At 41.0% G+C, this 16,450-nt stretch overlaps 1 protein-coding gene across 1 annotated transcript in view; it reads left to right on the top strand.

Moving 5' to 3' along the window:
• ADAMTS20 (ADAM metallopeptidase with thrombospondin type 1 motif 20) overlaps positions 1 to 16,450 on the top strand; it is a 184,791-nt gene that overhangs the window by 105,485 nt on the left and 62,856 nt on the right. The window contains exons 19-27 of the mRNA XM_059682616.1: positions 5,409 to 5,535; positions 7,342 to 7,552; positions 8,256 to 8,420; positions 8,934 to 9,098; positions 10,558 to 10,677; positions 11,941 to 12,048; positions 13,175 to 13,339; positions 13,680 to 13,970; positions 14,892 to 15,053. Of these exons, the coding sequence (XP_059538599.1) occupies positions 5,409 to 5,535; positions 7,342 to 7,552; positions 8,256 to 8,420; positions 8,934 to 9,098; positions 10,558 to 10,677; positions 11,941 to 12,048; positions 13,175 to 13,339; positions 13,680 to 13,970; positions 14,892 to 15,053 (1,514 nt within the window). The remainder of the gene's footprint in view (positions 1 to 5,408; positions 5,536 to 7,341; positions 7,553 to 8,255; positions 8,421 to 8,933; positions 9,099 to 10,557; positions 10,678 to 11,940; positions 12,049 to 13,174; positions 13,340 to 13,679; positions 13,971 to 14,891; positions 15,054 to 16,450) is intronic.

The following is a 16,450-nucleotide window of genomic DNA, read 5'->3' as shown; positions in this document are numbered from 1 at the left end:
TTCTTTTTTATACTTAGCCTCACTTAGCTGTACCCATTTGAACATTCAGTATTACCATTCCTTTCCTTTCTCTTCACAGTTTCTGTCTCACAGTCACAGAAAGTTCCTCTAACTTGTTTCCCAGTGAAATAGCGCCCCCTCCACACAGTTCCCCAGCCCCTTCTCTTTCTTTTAGTGTTAGAGTGCCAAACATTCTTTCATGCTTTTCTTTTCCTTCTGTGGCCACAAGAAATGTATGTTTGTACTGATAGCACGCATCACTGAAAGGAGCATAGTGGAAAATGGAAAGTTTACAGTAGGGACAGAAAATGAAAAGACTGGCGTCTTTAATGCTCTGTAATTAAGGATAGGTAATTGGTGCAATACTGTTTGTTCAAATCAGTAAACATTTATAGAGAGACTACTTTGTTTCAGGTTATTAATAAGACCCCAATTCTGTGTTCAAGTTATAAAGTCTAGTGGATGAAATAGAGTCTGAGTAGATGACCTTACTTTATAATGGTAAATAAATGGTAGAGACAGAGGACCACAGAAAAGGTGGAGGGAGCGCTCCATGAGGAGATTACATCTGAAGGTACAGGAAAGTTTGTGTAGAATGGAAAAGGAGTTCCCATGGGGACTAGAGAGATGTTTAGGATTTAGGGGATCAGTGGATCAGAGGAGAGGATGCTACTAAGGACAGTGTGGACATGAGCTGAGAGAAGGTGGGTGGCCAGAAGCAATGACCACAGATGATGGGGATGGGAGGGACAGTCTAACAAACTGATGTCAAGGTGCCAAAGGTGTTGAGGCCCCTTTGGAGCTGGCCCAGGGGCGCCCAGAATGGCTGCGTGGGAACCAGGTGCTCCTGTTTGGGCTGTGTCTCAGGGGAGGGTGGAGACTGAGAAAGATGATGCTAGGCCGGCTGGAACAGATGCTGGCAGTGGGAAGAGAGAGCTTCGATGACACAGAGGAGAAGGAATTCATTTCCCCAGGAAGACCCTGCATGTGCTTCACAGGAGAGAATGGAGGTTTTGAGGACTGAGTGGGTGAGCTGGTCCGTGGCAGTGAATGTGGGAAGCTAGGAACACATCCATGGAACAGGGGAATGAAGGAGTGTTCCAAATGTGAACACACCAAGCAAAGAATAACAAGATCCGAAATGGAGGTTGGACAAGACACTGTCGGATGGTTTGGGGGATCTGAACCAGGAGATCCCCCAACTGTGGGCAAGGAAAAAGGAGCTACTATTGTCACATTGTGATACTATGATTAATATTCTCTCTCTTCTTGTGTGTAACTTTTGGTTTCTCTACAGTTAAGTTTCCTCAGTTGTATTTGTCTCCTTGTTCTTCTGTGTACTGAAAGTTATCAGTCCCCAAACTTTTGGTGAGAACTATACATTTTGCCTGTCAGTTTCATCTATCAGTTTAAATTATTCTTCATCTATCACTACCCTGGTCCTCTTTTCTCTTGTTCTAATTAGTTTTGCTTTTTAAGACTGTTACATGGCTGTCATCTTGTGCTTTACTTTCATTATTATTCAAGGAAATCTGTTCAACTTTCTTTTGTGTTGGATTTCCTGTTTTCTAAATCCCATGAATTCCTCTTTTTGATTGATTTCACCCACTGGGTAGATCATATCCCCCAGTATTTCCCTGAAAAAGGAAGATAGTTTTTTGAGACCTTTCCTATTTGAAAATGGCATTATTCTCTTCTCACGCCTGGCTGATAGTTAGGCTGGTATAAAATTCTAAGTTAGATTATTTTCCTTTACAGTTTTGAAAGCCTCCTTTTCTGGGTTGTTTTCTGATTTCCTGTGATACTTTCTATTGTGGAAGTTTTGTGGATTCCCTCTTTAGTTCTCCTGGTGTGAAATGTCAGGACAATGGGCCTTGATGTGGGTGTTTCTTTCATCTATTTTCCTAGGTTTATAGGATGCCATTCCAATTCGGAAACATATCCTTTGGCTTGAGAAAATTTATCACATTATTTTTTTGATAGTTTTTTCTCACATTAAATTTCTCTTCCATTTTTCCGAAATTTGTATTATTTGGATGTTCAGCATCCTGGATTGATCACTTCCATTTTCTTTTCCTTAGTTACATTGTTTCCTTAATATTTCTTCTCATAAATCTTGATTTGTTTTATGGGTACAATATCTATGTCTCTGAGAATATGAATCCTAGTCTGCAAGTTTTATTTTGCTCCCTGGTATACCTGCTTCATTTTAGTTCCATTTTTATTTTGGTCTCTACTGTATTATTGGTTTTCCTAAAATGTCTGCTGATCCTTTCTTGCTTTTTCATTATGAACACTAAAAACCTGAAAGTCCTGTGTGGGTCAGACAAGTCAAGTAGGGGCCTCAGTATGGAGTAATTGGGTCACCAAATAGCCTTTTCATATGTCATTGGGGATATGCCCCCAAGGGTCATTAGTGGATCTTTTCTCTCCGGGTGAAGAGTCTCCCAAGAGAGAAATTCTCCCATATTCTTCTTTTTTTTAAAAAAAATTTTTATTGATTTCTGAGAGGGAGAGAGAGATAGAATCATTGATTGGCTGCCTCCTGCATGCCCCCTACTGAGGTCCGAGTCGACAACCTGGGCATGTGCCCTTGACCAGAATTGAACCTGGGACCCTTCAACCCACAGGCTGACGCTCTATACACTGAGCCAAACCAGCGAGGCCTCCCATCTTCTGAAGGTCAATGAGAGGACCAGGGAACCATAAAAGTTGGCTTGGAGCTAGAGAGAAATGAAGACAGTCCATTCTGGATCTCATCATTCAGAAGGAGGACTTTTACCTAACCCCCTATTTTCAGTGCAGTGCTTCCCAGCTTCCTTCAGCTGGGTCTGTGCCCTCAGGTTCACCTTCTCTGGAGCTATGATAGCCACAAGGTACACGTGGCTAGTCTGTTGAAATGTGCTCTCTATGAAATACACAATGGATTTGGAAAACTTAGCATAAAAAAGGAATGTACAATATATTATCAATAATTTTTATAATGATACTAGAGGCCTGGTGCACGGATTTATGCACATTGAAAGGAAATTAATTAGAAGGTGGCTGGTGGGGTGGGACTGGGTGAGACAGGCCAGTCACGCCCTGGAGCCAACCCCCTGTGGTCCCTCCCCAGCCGGCCGCACCTGGGGCAGCACTGGGGCTCGAAGGGTGTCTGTGGAGTGAGTGGGGTCCCTCCCGCAGGTGGGGTCCCTCTGCCTGGCCTGCGGGGATTGGGCCGAAACTGGCTGTCCAACATCCCCCGAGGGGTCCCGGAGTGCGAGAGTGCACTCTGCAAAGTTGCTGTTGTTCAGCAGCTCCTGTGTTGAGCATCTGCCCCCTGGTGGTCAATGCACATCATACCTACTGGTCAGTCGCATAGCCTTTTATATATATAGATAGATGTTGAAATTATCTCTCAGATATTTAAGGGTTAAATATAAATATTAATTTCACCTTTATCTTTTTACTTTTTTAATGTGAATACTAGAAAATGTGAAAATGCATATGTGGCTCACATTCTGTGTTTGTGGGACAGTGCTGCTTTCAACAGGAAGGGTAGGAGTGGAACCATTCTTTGTAAAAACTTTTCAATCAATTCCGCATTGTTTTCAGGCCTACCCCTCGCACACCGCCTCAGAGGAACCTGGTCTTCTTTATTCCTGGGCTTTTCTTGGATTCGATGGCATGAGTGGTTTGTTTCTTATTCACCTACCCCCTCCACTCAGGATTTAGTTTCAGCTTTCTTGACTGTTAAACAGTTATTTCCATCTACTTTTCATATTCAGAATTTCCTTTTCCTGCCTACTGTGTTTCCTTTTTTAGTCTTTGTGTGTTCTTTTAGGTTTGTGCCTTTTCAATATGCCTTTAAGAGTTATTTCAGTTAGTGTTTAGGAAGGAGCAGAGATAAACGTGTGTTCACATTTAGCTAACTGGAAGTATGCCCTTGAACTTTGATAAAACAGAAATCTGATCATGTCACTGACTGCTTAGACTCTTTCCTGTCTCCTCCGTGCGAAAAGTGTGAAGTTTAACGTACTCTGGCCCATTACAACCACTTCTCTTAGTTTACTTTTGCAGTGATTATGCTACATGCAAGCACCTGCCAAATCTCAGTGGCTTAGAACAACAAAGGTTTATTTCTTGCTCATACTGTTTTGGCTTTTAATTGGCTGACTATTCTTTGTTTGGTATCGGTGTCCATGTCATTTTAAAAAAATCAGTAGGCCCCTAGATGGTTTGGCTCAGTGGAGATTGAGTGACGTCTTGTGGACTGAAGGGTCCTGGGTTCAAATCTGGTCAAGGGCATGTACCTCCAGTGCAGGCTCGATCCCAGGCCCTGGTCAGGGCACGTATGGGAGGCAACTAATTGATGGATCTCTCTCTCTCTCTCTCGCTCTCTCTTCCCTTCCATTCCTCTCTCCCACTCCTCTCTTCCACTCTCTTAAAAATCAATGGAAAAATAACCTCAGCTGAGGATTAACAACAAGTTAATAGACTTTATTTTTAGAGTTATTTTAGGTTTATAGAAAAATAGAGCAGAAATTTCCTGTCTTCTTCCACTCCCCACCTCCATTCCTGTTATTAACATCTTGTATTAGCATGTCACAATTGGTACAATTAATGCATTATTATTAACTAAAGTCCATAGTTTCCATTAGGGTTCAGTCTTTGTTGTACATTCTATGAGTTTTGACAAATGTATGGAGACATGTATTCACTATTATAGTACCATGAAGAATACCTTCACTCTCGAAGAAATGCCTCCCTCCACCCCCTCTCCAACTTCTGACAACCACTGATCTTTTGCTGTCTGTCCATGCCTTTTTCATTTATGACTCCAGGCTGAAAGCTCAGCCCATTTGGGGAAGGCTATCTTGGAGATGGAGGGGAAGGAAAGAGCAGGCAGACACATGTAGGGCTTTAGAGCTTCTGCCTGGGACTGGAATAGGCCACATCCCCTGACAGTAGGTTGGCATAAGTCTGATGTCAATAGGCAGGGAAACATGCTCCTCCCACAGGAAGTTACAGTAACATTGTGGCAAGTGGAGATGTGCAATTCTATTACAGGGAAAAGGGGAGCAAATAACGGAGAACAATAACATAGTTTACCGTATAGCATCAGCGCCAACCTGGCCACTCAGTTCTCCTCTCACAACCACTCCTTCCAGCTATAATACATTTCCATCAGCTCCACTCATACCTGCCCACTTTTCTTATCTCTTCACTAAGCACACCCCTGAGTCTTTCAGGATTGAGTTTATTATAGAAAGTAATTCCTGACTAGATTACTATGCTAGTCTGTCCTATATAATGTGTGGAATTGTTTTGCTTTCTTAGCTGAATCCTTTAGGTTATTAGCAGAATTAAATTGCAGAACATCTTCTTAATTGAGTTTTCTCTTTAATTTTCATTTGACATTGGCCAAGGTCTTCATAGAAGAAAAATTGCCTGCATACGTAAGAGTGATCTTATGGTAGTGCCTGATCAAAGATGTGACCACCTGCCACTTCCATTGTTTGTGACTGAAAGATGCAATACAGACTGTGAACTAAGGTAAAGGAGCAATAATGTAAGCAATGTATACTGTAACCAGAGTAAAGCAAATTATCGAGAAGATGTAAAACATCTAGTGCAGTGACGGGCCCAGAGTGGGCATGTAGTTAATGTCTATCCTCTGTTCCTGCCAGGCCATTATGAAATTTTAGGCTCACTGCCTTATGGTGTAACTCAGCAGTTGGTTTGAATTTTTGTTAATAGTATTTGCTGAATTCCAGTATAGAGGCCTTAATATTTGTGTAGGAAATAGAAACAAATTTGTCTGTAAAATATACACAAATAAACTCTAATCTGAAAACCCATGGTTTAGGACAGGGGTGGGCAAACTTTTTGACTCGAGGGCCACAATGGGTTCTTAAACTGGACCGGAGGGCTGGAACAAAAGCATGGATGGAGTGTTTGTGTGAACTAATATAAATTCAAAGTAAACATCATTACATAAAAGGGTATGGTCTTTTATTTCAATAGTTTTATTCATTTCAAATGGGCCGGATCCGGCCCGCGGGCCGTAGTTTGCCCACGGCTGGTTTAGGATCTGAAACAATAAATTTTGTAGCATGATTCTATAATTCTCATATAACTGATAAGCCAATGAACTTTTAAAGTTTTTAAGGATTAGAGAATCAATAGAGAAAGAAATCAATTTTGTCCATTAAGCATTAAGAAACATGACCATAGTGGGGAAGTTTGCATTTCTAACTTAAATTTCTCGTCAATAGGTTTTTTGTGTGTATGGGGTGGGTGTGTGTGTGTGTGTGTGTGTGTGTGTGTGAGATTAGTCTTAGAATGAAGCTAAGAATAATAACCCATCTAGTGGGTAACAATTAACATTGGGGATGGCCAGAAACTCCTTCACTCAGCAAGGATGAAAATTTTTATGTGTTTATGGTGGCATTTGAATGCACATAGTGAAAGCTTTGTGGGAGAACTGCCCGTATAAGTTGCATCACTGCATTGCAGTGAAGTGAGGCACAATGACATCCTTGAGATACTGTTGGGGATGGAGATGAACTCCATGCATTCTATGCTTTGTCATACTGGAACACGACTATTGCCTGATAGGTTGCTGGACCATAATTGGAATAATTTGGCAAAAAAATTGAAGATTTTACTTGTGGAAAAAATGTTTTCCCTGAAAATGTCTAAGAGTAGATCACATGAATTAATAAGAAAATGTGGCATGCTCTACAAAAAGCTTTACCACCTTTCAAAGGCTTTGTCTAAGTAGTGAGATCCTCAGTATCCCCCATTCATAACTACAGAGGGTTGCCTAGGAAGACACTACCTGATTATGAGACAAATATATTCAGTTATCGACTTAGTCATACAATTATTGCTACTAAATAATTGCGTAATCTTGATCTAAATCAGTTCTTTTCAAAAGTTTTTGGCAAAGCCAGGGTTGCAAAGCCACCCCCCAGAGCCAGGGTCAATAGGTATAGTGCTGACTCTATCTCCAGCTTTTACCAGACCAGCTTCATTTTCATCTAAGTGGAAAGCAAGTTCAGTTTTTTTTTTGGGGGGGAAAGTAATATTTCTAACAAAAAAATATTCAAGTGCTTATACCATTTGAATACACAACACCTCTGGGACTCATTTTCTCATTGATAAAATGAAAGTATGATCTCTAAGAATTTTTTATTTAGAATTCAATGACATACAAAATATTTTCAGATGGCTTGCTTATCAACTTTCACACAATTTTAAAAACTGAATTGTATGCATGAGCTTCTCTGAGTCCGATTTTTAAGATGTATCAGTTGTCACACCTCCTAAGTGTATTAGCATCATCCTTCCCGCTAGGTGGCACATCATCGGCAAAAGTGAATGTTCGTCCCACTGTGGTCAAGGATACAGGTCCTTGGACGTCCACTGCATGAAGTATTCCGTGCATAAAGGACAGACTGTCCCAGTAGATGACCACTACTGCAGTGACCAACTGAAACCTCCGACCAGAGAGCCCTGCCATGGCGACTGCGTGTTAACAAGGTGGCATTATTCGGAATGGTCCCAGGTACAAAGAAAAAGTATTCCTTAAGAAAAGTTACTCCTTTTTTCCTAATGAAATATTTGTTTCTCTAAAGCAGCGGTTGGTTCTCAACCTGTGGGTCGTGACCCTTTGGGGGTCGAACGACCCTTTCACAGGGGTCACCTAAGATAGTGATGGCGAATGTTTTGTGCTCGGTGTGTCAGCATTTTGAAAAACCCTAACCTAACTCTGGTGCCGTGCCAAATATAGAAATTTTTTGATATTTGCAACCATAGTAAAACAAAGATTTATATTTTTGATATTTATTTTATATATTTAAATGCAATTTAACAAAGAAAAATCAACCAAAAAAATGAGTTCGCGTATCACCTCTGACACACGTGTCATAGGTTCGCCATCACTGGCCTAAGACTATCGGAAAAGACATATATACTTACATATTGTTTTTGTGATTAATCACTATGCTTTAATTATGTTCAATTTGTAACAGTGAAAATACATCCTGCATATCAGATATTTACATTATGATTCATAACAGTAGCAAAATTACAGTTATGAAGTAGCAACGAAAATAATGTTATGGTTGGGGGTCACCACAACATGAGGAACTGAATTAAAGGGTTGTGGCATAGGAAGGTTGAGAACCACTGCTCTAAAGCATACTTTTATTAAGGTCTCTTCCCCTCTCCCCCCCCAATTTGTCACCACTTTTTTGTTTGTTTTTCAGTGTTCCAGGAGTTGTGGAGGAGGGGAAAGGTCTCGAGAATCTTATTGTATAAATCACTTTGGCCACCGCCTTGCTGACAGAGAATGCCACGAGCTTCCCCACGTGATGACTGAGAATTGCAATGCATTTCCCTGTCCCAGCTGGGCTACCAGTGAGTGGAGTGAGGTAACATTAAACACACGAGGCTTAGAGTTACTATGATATTGTGTAGAAAAGCTTTGCTATCTAAGGCTTTATGTCATTCAAAACTACTTCGTTTTATTTTATTTCACTTTGCAAATAACATGGTTGTCTTGGCAATAAAAATTAGTAGGTGGTTTGGTTTGTCCTTAAAATATTTACAGTATCTGGCTAACAGTAACCTTAACTGGTGTTACATCTGTAACCATTTTCCTAAGAAAGTCCCACTGTCCACCATAGGATAAAATTCATACTTGTTCTAAGGTTATTTTTGTACCTTTGTTTCTAGGACAAGTAGATGTTGCCCTGGGATTTGGGCAGCAAGTGTTGGTGGCTGATCTCACCCAGTGAATATCTCTAGAGGAGTGAAGAGAAAAAACATCCTTAGGAATGGTCTTTCGGCTGCATTTTAATATGCAAATGAATCATTGTGTCCTTTTGTAAGGCATTGCATTGATTAATATTGAAAATAAATAATGGTCAGTGATGTTCTTACAGTGTCCTGTTACATGTGGAAAAGGAACAAAGCGGCGACAGGTGTGGTGTGAACTGAATGAAGATCATTTGAGTGACGGCTTCTGTAATCCAAGTACCAAACCTGAATCCCTGAGACCATGTGAGCTTCATGCATGTGCTTCCTGGCAAGTCGGACCCTGGGGTTCTGTGAGTATATGATAAGGGTTTTTCTGATTTAATCTATCTTTACAGAAAAGCACAAACAGTGTGGTATATTTATTCTTTTAGTAGATGCAGCTAAATTTGATTGATTTGTAGGAAAAATACCACTGCAACAGTAAACCCTTATCTGCAAAATTTTCTCAGTATTGCTATTAATTTGTTCTGGTAAATATTTCAACTTTGGCTTTGAATTTACTTTTGCTAACCAAGATGCCACACATTTTATGCTTTCATCAGCTTTGTTTATAAATATTTTCATGTTGTTTCTAATTATCTTTCCTGTATTTAGAACAGGCATCGTTTAGAAGGTTTGCCAACAAGGAAGCTAGGAACGTGCAGGATGAGCCGTGGTCAGGCTGGACAGGGGGTGGGGGGCACTTTATTATCCTGTGGCAGGTTGCCACGGTTGATGGGAAACCTTCTCCCATCTTCCCTTTGACTTTGTCTTAATGCTCTTCCTTCTATATCTCTTTGGAATTTACTCAGCATGTGTGTGTTACATGCTAGTGAGTTAGCCCGGACTCCCGGGGACCCTATGAATGGGTGATGTCCACAGTGCACTATCTTTAGCATCCTGCTCAGCTCTGTAGACTCATATCAATGGTTTCTTTATGGAATCAATCCATCTGATATTTAGTCTTCCACTTTTTCTGCTGCCTTCCATTCTTCCCTGCATCATTCTTTTCCAAAAAACCCCGCCCTCTCATGATGTGCCCAGAGTAGTATAGCTTTAGTTTTGTCATTTGCCTCTAGTGATAGTTCAGGCTTAATTTACTCTACGGACCCACCTTTGTATCTTTCTGACAATCCAGGATATCCACAGAGCTCTGCTACAACACTGTATTTCAGTTAACCAATTTAGCCTACTAAATGACATACATGCACCAGCTAGAGTTTGGGGGAAAAGTATTTAGTTTACCTAAAGTCTGTTGGCTCTGCCTCTACAATGTTAGGTCTCTATTGATATTTTCACATAATTATATTTTAAAGATACAATAATAACTGCCCATTTAAACTTCAATACTTTATTAGTATGTATATAAATTTGAATAAATATATAAGGAGAGTAAATTTACTAATATTTAGTCTAGAATCTGGTATCAAAAACTATTAAAAAGATCTACTGAAAGTATATTAACTGTATTTATTAAAAATTTAAGTTTTTGTCATTTTTTTAAAATATATTTCTTTATTGATTTATGAGAGGAAAGGAGAGGGAGGAAGAGATAGAAACATCAATGATGAGAGAGTCATTGATTGGCTGCCTTTTGCACGGCCCCCACTGGGGACCAAGCCCGCAGCCCGGGCATGTGCCTTTGGCCGGAATCGAACCCGGGACCTTTCAGTCCCCAGGCCGACGCTCTATCCACTGCGCCAAACTGGCTAGGGCAGTTTTTGTCATTTTTAAATAATGAAGGTGTTTGCTACCTGCTCTGTCCTTCAGTGCACAGCCTCCTGTGGACATGGGTATCAGATGCGTGCTGTGAAGTGTGTGGATGAGCTGCTCAGTGCCGTGTTGGATGACAGACTGTGCTATGGAACTAGTCGCCCCAGTGACAGGCAGGTAAAGGACACCTCTTCCTGGATTTTAGAAAAGAAAGATTTATGATGCAGGAGAATTATTGATGTGTTAAAATTATTTCCACATGTATTTTCCCCACTAGATGCCTTATGAACGTGTGTGTGCATACTCGCCAGAGAGAACTTATTGTCGTTGGTTTTGCCAGCCTTATAGCTTTAGTAATGCTTTTTTTATTCTTTATCTGCCATTGGGTCACTCATTTAAAGTATATTTCCATCCTTTGAATTGTAGCAGCAGGACAATATTATAAACTAGGGGCCCAGTGCACGAAATTCGTGCACTGGGTGTGTGTGCGGGGGGAGTGTCCCTCAGCCCAGCCTGCCCCCTCTCACATACTGGGAGCCATCAGGCGTTGACCCCCATCACCCTCCAATCGCAGGATCGGCCCCTTGCCCAGGCCTGACGCCTCTGGCCTAGGTGTCCGGCCCAGGCAGTGGGGACCCGCAGCTGCAGCGGCCCCACAATCGTGGGCTTCACTTTAGGCCCAGGCAAGGGACCCCTAGCTCCTGGGACTGCCAGCTTCGACCGTGCCCAGCTCCCATCGCTGGCTCCACCCCTACTTCCTGCTATCACTGGCCAGGGCGGAAAAGGCACCTGATTCTCTGATCATGGCTGGGGGGCAGGACAAAGGCGGCCCCAGGGCCGCCTTTGCCCTGCCCCCCAGCTCTTAGCTCCCCCCTGGATTTCCGATCACTGTCAGTGGCAGGGGTCTTCTTCCTGCTTTCCCTTTCGCCTCCCTGCATTGTGCCTACATATGCAAATTAACTGCCATCTTGTTGGCAGTTAACTGCCAATCTTAGTTGGCAGTTAATTTGCATATAGCCCTGATTAGCCAATGAAAAGGGTATCGTCGTACGCCAATTACCATTTTTCTTTTTTATTAGTGTTGATACCATGAACTTTTAAAGTGTGTGGTACTGTTTAAGGTAGTGTGTGTTCATTCAAAATGTTTCAGTTCAATGATATTTTTGAAGGACTATTGCTCTTTTCTTTTTCAACCATCAGAACAAAACAACCCAAACTTGAGGATTCAGAGTCATACTATCCACTTCAAGCCCTTGATAGTACTTTATACTTTTTTTGGGGGGGGGATGGGGAGACAACCCTTTACATTGTTTGTTTGCAATTGAGTAGGAACTGTGCTTGAATTAGGTATGTGGGAGAAGAAATGAAGCATAGGATTTAATATACATCAGAGTGATTAGTTAATTGATGTTTTATAAGATCCATTTTTCTTTTGAACAGGACTGCATCATGATACCTTGCCCAGTTATCCCTAAAACTGGGACCACTTCGTTGCCAGCTGTTCCCATGGGAAAGACAGCACAGTGGCGACATGGTTCTTGGACTCCAGTAAGTGAATTTTATTGGGCGGTACAGTATTTCTAATATTGGAGGCTTTCAGGCATTGCCAAAGTGGTTGCTACAGATTTGCCAAATTAATGTCTGCATTCATTCTCAGGTATTTTGATGGTTGGAAGGAGTTTGGGGTTTAGAAATAGGTAATTTAGTGGCTAAATCCTGCTGTGCTTTTCAAGGACTTAGGTTTTCTTAGGTTTTCTATTTTCTAATCTACAAAATGGGGGTAATATGTCACAGGTTGTGAGGAGAAGCAGATGGGACATGAAGCTTTTTATCAGCCTTGATTTAAACTACTGACATTTTCATGTTTTTCAAAACTGAAAGCTTTGCTTTAAGCATATGTGGTATATATTTTAAACCTTTGCATATTCTCTGAATCAATGATGGGTTCATATCTACTCTATTACTTAGGCTTTCTAAGATATCCTATCTAATAAAAGAGTAATATGAAAATTGACCATCACTCCAACACACAAGATGGCTGCCCCCATGTGGACACAAGAGGGCTGGCAGGGGAGGGCCGTTGTGGGCGATCAGGCTAGCAGGGGAGGGCAGTTGGTAGGAACCAGGCCTGAAAGGGAGGGCAGTTGGGGGTGATCAGGCCTGCAGGGGAGCAGTTAGGAGTCGATCAGACTGGCAGGGGAGTCGTTAGGGGGTGATCAGGTTGGCAGGCAGGTGAGTAGTTGGGAGCCAGCAGTCCTGGATTGTGAGAGGGATGTCTGACAGCCCTCGAGAGGTGCCAGGTTGGAGAGGGTGCTGAGGGACACACCCTCCCCTGTGCACAAATTTCATGCACCATGCCTCTAGTTTTAAATAAATATCTTAGTGTTTTCTTATATAAAATGCTTTTAATATCTCTAATTTGCAAATAATCAGTATTCCAGGAAGTTGATTGAGTGTTTTATTCTCATTACCATAAATGTTTAATTTGTGAAACTTATCTAAACTGACTCGGCTATCCACTGCCCTGTCATTGACTCAGAAGGGATGCCAGGTGATAACATTTGTGATTTGATTTTTCAAGAAACTTTATGTTTTAGAAATTGGAGCAACGGCTATGTGTATGGGAAGTAGGAGAGGTACTATATAACACCTTGGTATCATTCAATTTTTTAAGTGTTCCGCATCTTGTGGAAGAGGCAACCAAGCCCGCTATGTAAGCTGCCGCGATGCTCATGACGGAATAGCAGATGAATCATATTGTGCACATTTACCTCGACCTGCTGAAATCTCCATCTGTTTTAGCCCTTGTGGGGAGTGGCAAACAGGGGATTGGTCACCTGTAAGTATTTTTATGAGAAAAAAAAATGAAATGAACAATTTAAATATAATTAAGAAGTACAATTGACAGTTATAAAATAGTGACGGGGGATGTAAAATGCAGCATAGGGAATATAGTCAAAATATTGTAATAACTCTCAATGTGCCAGGTGGGTACTAGACTTATGGGGGAGGGATAACTTCATAAGTTATATAAATGTCTAACCACTATGCTGGCCACCTGAAATTAACATGATATTGAATGTTAACTGTAATTGAAAAATAAAAAAATAAAAAAATTTAATATTGAGTATAATCTTGTAGTTTACTACATTACGAATGTTGTCTAAATTTGTGATCAGTGTTCAGCTTCCTGTGGCCATGGAAAAACAAACCGGCAAGTTTTATGCATCAAGTACCATCAGCCAATTAATGAGAATCACTGTGACCCTGAAGTTCGCCCTTCAGCCGAACAGGAATGCAATGTGGCAGCCTGCCAGCCCTCGTACAGCAACTTTCCGAGTTCCTCTGAGCAGCCAAACCATTTTCCAGGCAGGAATTTTCCATTAACTCACAAACCAGAAGATAATGAAAAGTGGGGGGTCCATCCATCAATCAGAGGAAACCAATGGAGAACAGGACCATGGAGTTCGGTAAGCCATCTTTATTGAGTTATATTAATTCTGTAATTTTGTTATATTATAGCCTTTTAACGGATATGTATGTAACGACATCAAATGCTTTTAATGCTAGATTTATCTGAAGATCAATAATTTAAACCTTAAAGGGATTAAGCAAATTTTGATATAGATAACAAATCCCCAGAGTTCTTATTGAATTATACTAATGTGATGTTATGCTTACAGAAGAATGCACTTAAAAACAATCAGATTACAGTCCATTTTAATAAAAGCAAAAGGAAAATCTTTTAAGACTACAAAGGTTTATGAAAAAATCAAACCCAGAAATTGGTAGCAGTGCAGCAGGCTGGTGTAAAAATATGATAAACTACAGAAGGTACGATTGTATTTCATATTTACATGCGACTAATGACACAAAATAAACACAACAATATAAAAGTTAAGTAACTTAACACTAGTTATTCCTTCATATTGAGACCTTAAAAATGTTAATTCCTTTTTACTTAATACTTAGGGAAAAGGTGAATTTCCTATTGCAAGCTTTTTTTAAGATATCTCTTTTTCATGAATTTGATGACTCAGCATTATACAGATGCAAATTCTCCCCAAATTGGCATATAGACTCCATGAAATACCAGTCAAACTTTGACTCCTTGTGGGGTACTGAGACGGATAAATTGTTTCTAAAATGTATATGAAAATTAAAAAGTCAAGAATAGTAAAAAACAAACACAAAAACAGTCACCTTTTCATCAACAAACTCTAATGCAGCCCCTACGAAAGCTCAAGTGTTCTGACGTATTTTCTCAATTCAAATTATGATTCCAACAAAGGGAGTTTTTACGTGGGGAGTTTGAATTTGAGTCAAAATCGTAATTTTTTTCACCATGTAACTTCATGATGTGGATCTGTAGTTGTGTTTTGTCTTGTCAGTGCTCCAGCAGCTGTGCTGGCGGCGTTCAGCGTCGGGTTGTGGTCTGCCAGGATGAAAACGGACAGAGCGCCCATTACTGTGATGTGGCCGCCAAACCCCCTGAGGCAAAGCATTGTGACACAGGACCCTGTCCACAGTGGAACTACGGGAGCTGGGGAGAAGTAAGTCAGAGCATTTCTTAAACTTGTGGAGAAGTACGACATCTCTGAAGACCAGAAGTTAAGCACTTCCTACTGTTAACTGATGGGTAATCTTACTTCACTACACTATGAAGAGAGATTTTTTTTTAAATTTTTATTGAGTTACTAAAAACGTGTTCTGCTTATAGATATCCTATCACTAGAGGCCTGGTGCACAAATTTGTGCACCAGTGGGGTCCCTTGGCCTGGCCTGTGGGATCGGGCTGAAACTGGCTCTCCAACATCCCCTGAAGGGTCCTGGAATGCGAGAGGGAGCAGCCCAGACCGAGGGACCCCACTGGTGCACAATCGGGGCTGGGGAGGGACACAGGAAGTTGGCCAGCCAGGGAGGGACCACAGGAGGGCTCCAGGGTGTGTCCGGCCCATCTCACTCAGTCCCGATCCGCCAGACCCCAGCAGCAAGCTAACCTACCAGTCGGAGCATCTGCCTCCTGGTGGTCAGTGCACGTCATAGTAAGCAGTTGAGTAGCCTTAGCATATCATTAGCATATCATTAGCATATTATACTTTGATTGGTTGAATGGCCAATCAAACGACCAGACGCTTAGCATATTAGGCTTTTATTATATAGGATGGTATATATCACTCACTCATGACAGGAAATATATACTCCAGATTTTAAAACAGAATCTAATAAGGCTAGCCAATATGTCTATGAATCTAATGCCTTTCTAAAATTAGTATATTGATGTCTTAATTTCTTAGAAAATTAGATTGATATATAGGCCATGTTTATATCTTATTACTAAACTATTTGCTGAATCTCTTAAACAGAGAGTTGACGATTATTGAGCACTTTATTTTTGTCCTGGCATTCTTCTAGTTACTTTGGATCTAAAGATAATTTTTAAAATGGTTATAATGAATAACAATCTTGCCTGTATTATGGGTGAGAAGAATGAGAAAGAAATTGGCATTGGATGAATAAAATAAACCACCTAATTTAATTAGTCAAATGTTTTTGTTTCATAGGAAATTTGGAATTTATTTTTAAAGATACACTTCTGACCAATAGCTTATATATATCAAGTAACATGTATATTTCTCAACTTAGATATGTTTATTGTGAATATTCAATTAATATGAAAAATTATGTAGAGAATAGAGGCCCAGTGCACAAAATTCATACACTCTGGAGTGGGGGAGTCCCCTCAGCCTAGATTGTGAGAGGGCACAGGCCAGGCTGAGGGACCCCCACCAGTGCATGATTGGGGCCGGGGAGGGACACAGGAGGTTGGCCAGCTAGGGAGGGATCATGGGAGGGCTTGAGGGTGTGTCTGGCCTGACTTGCTCAGTCCCAATCAACCAGACCCCAGCAGCAAGCTAACCTACGGGTCGGAATGTCTGCCCCTTGGTGG

This window comes from Myotis daubentonii, chromosome 2 (genome assembly GCF_963259705.1).
Source record: "Myotis daubentonii chromosome 2, mMyoDau2.1, whole genome shotgun sequence".
NCBI lineage: Eukaryota > Metazoa > Chordata > Mammalia > Chiroptera > Vespertilionidae > Myotis > Myotis daubentonii.
The sequence above is the reverse complement of the archived record's forward strand: the minus strand, read 5'-3'. Positions and strand labels throughout refer to the sequence as shown.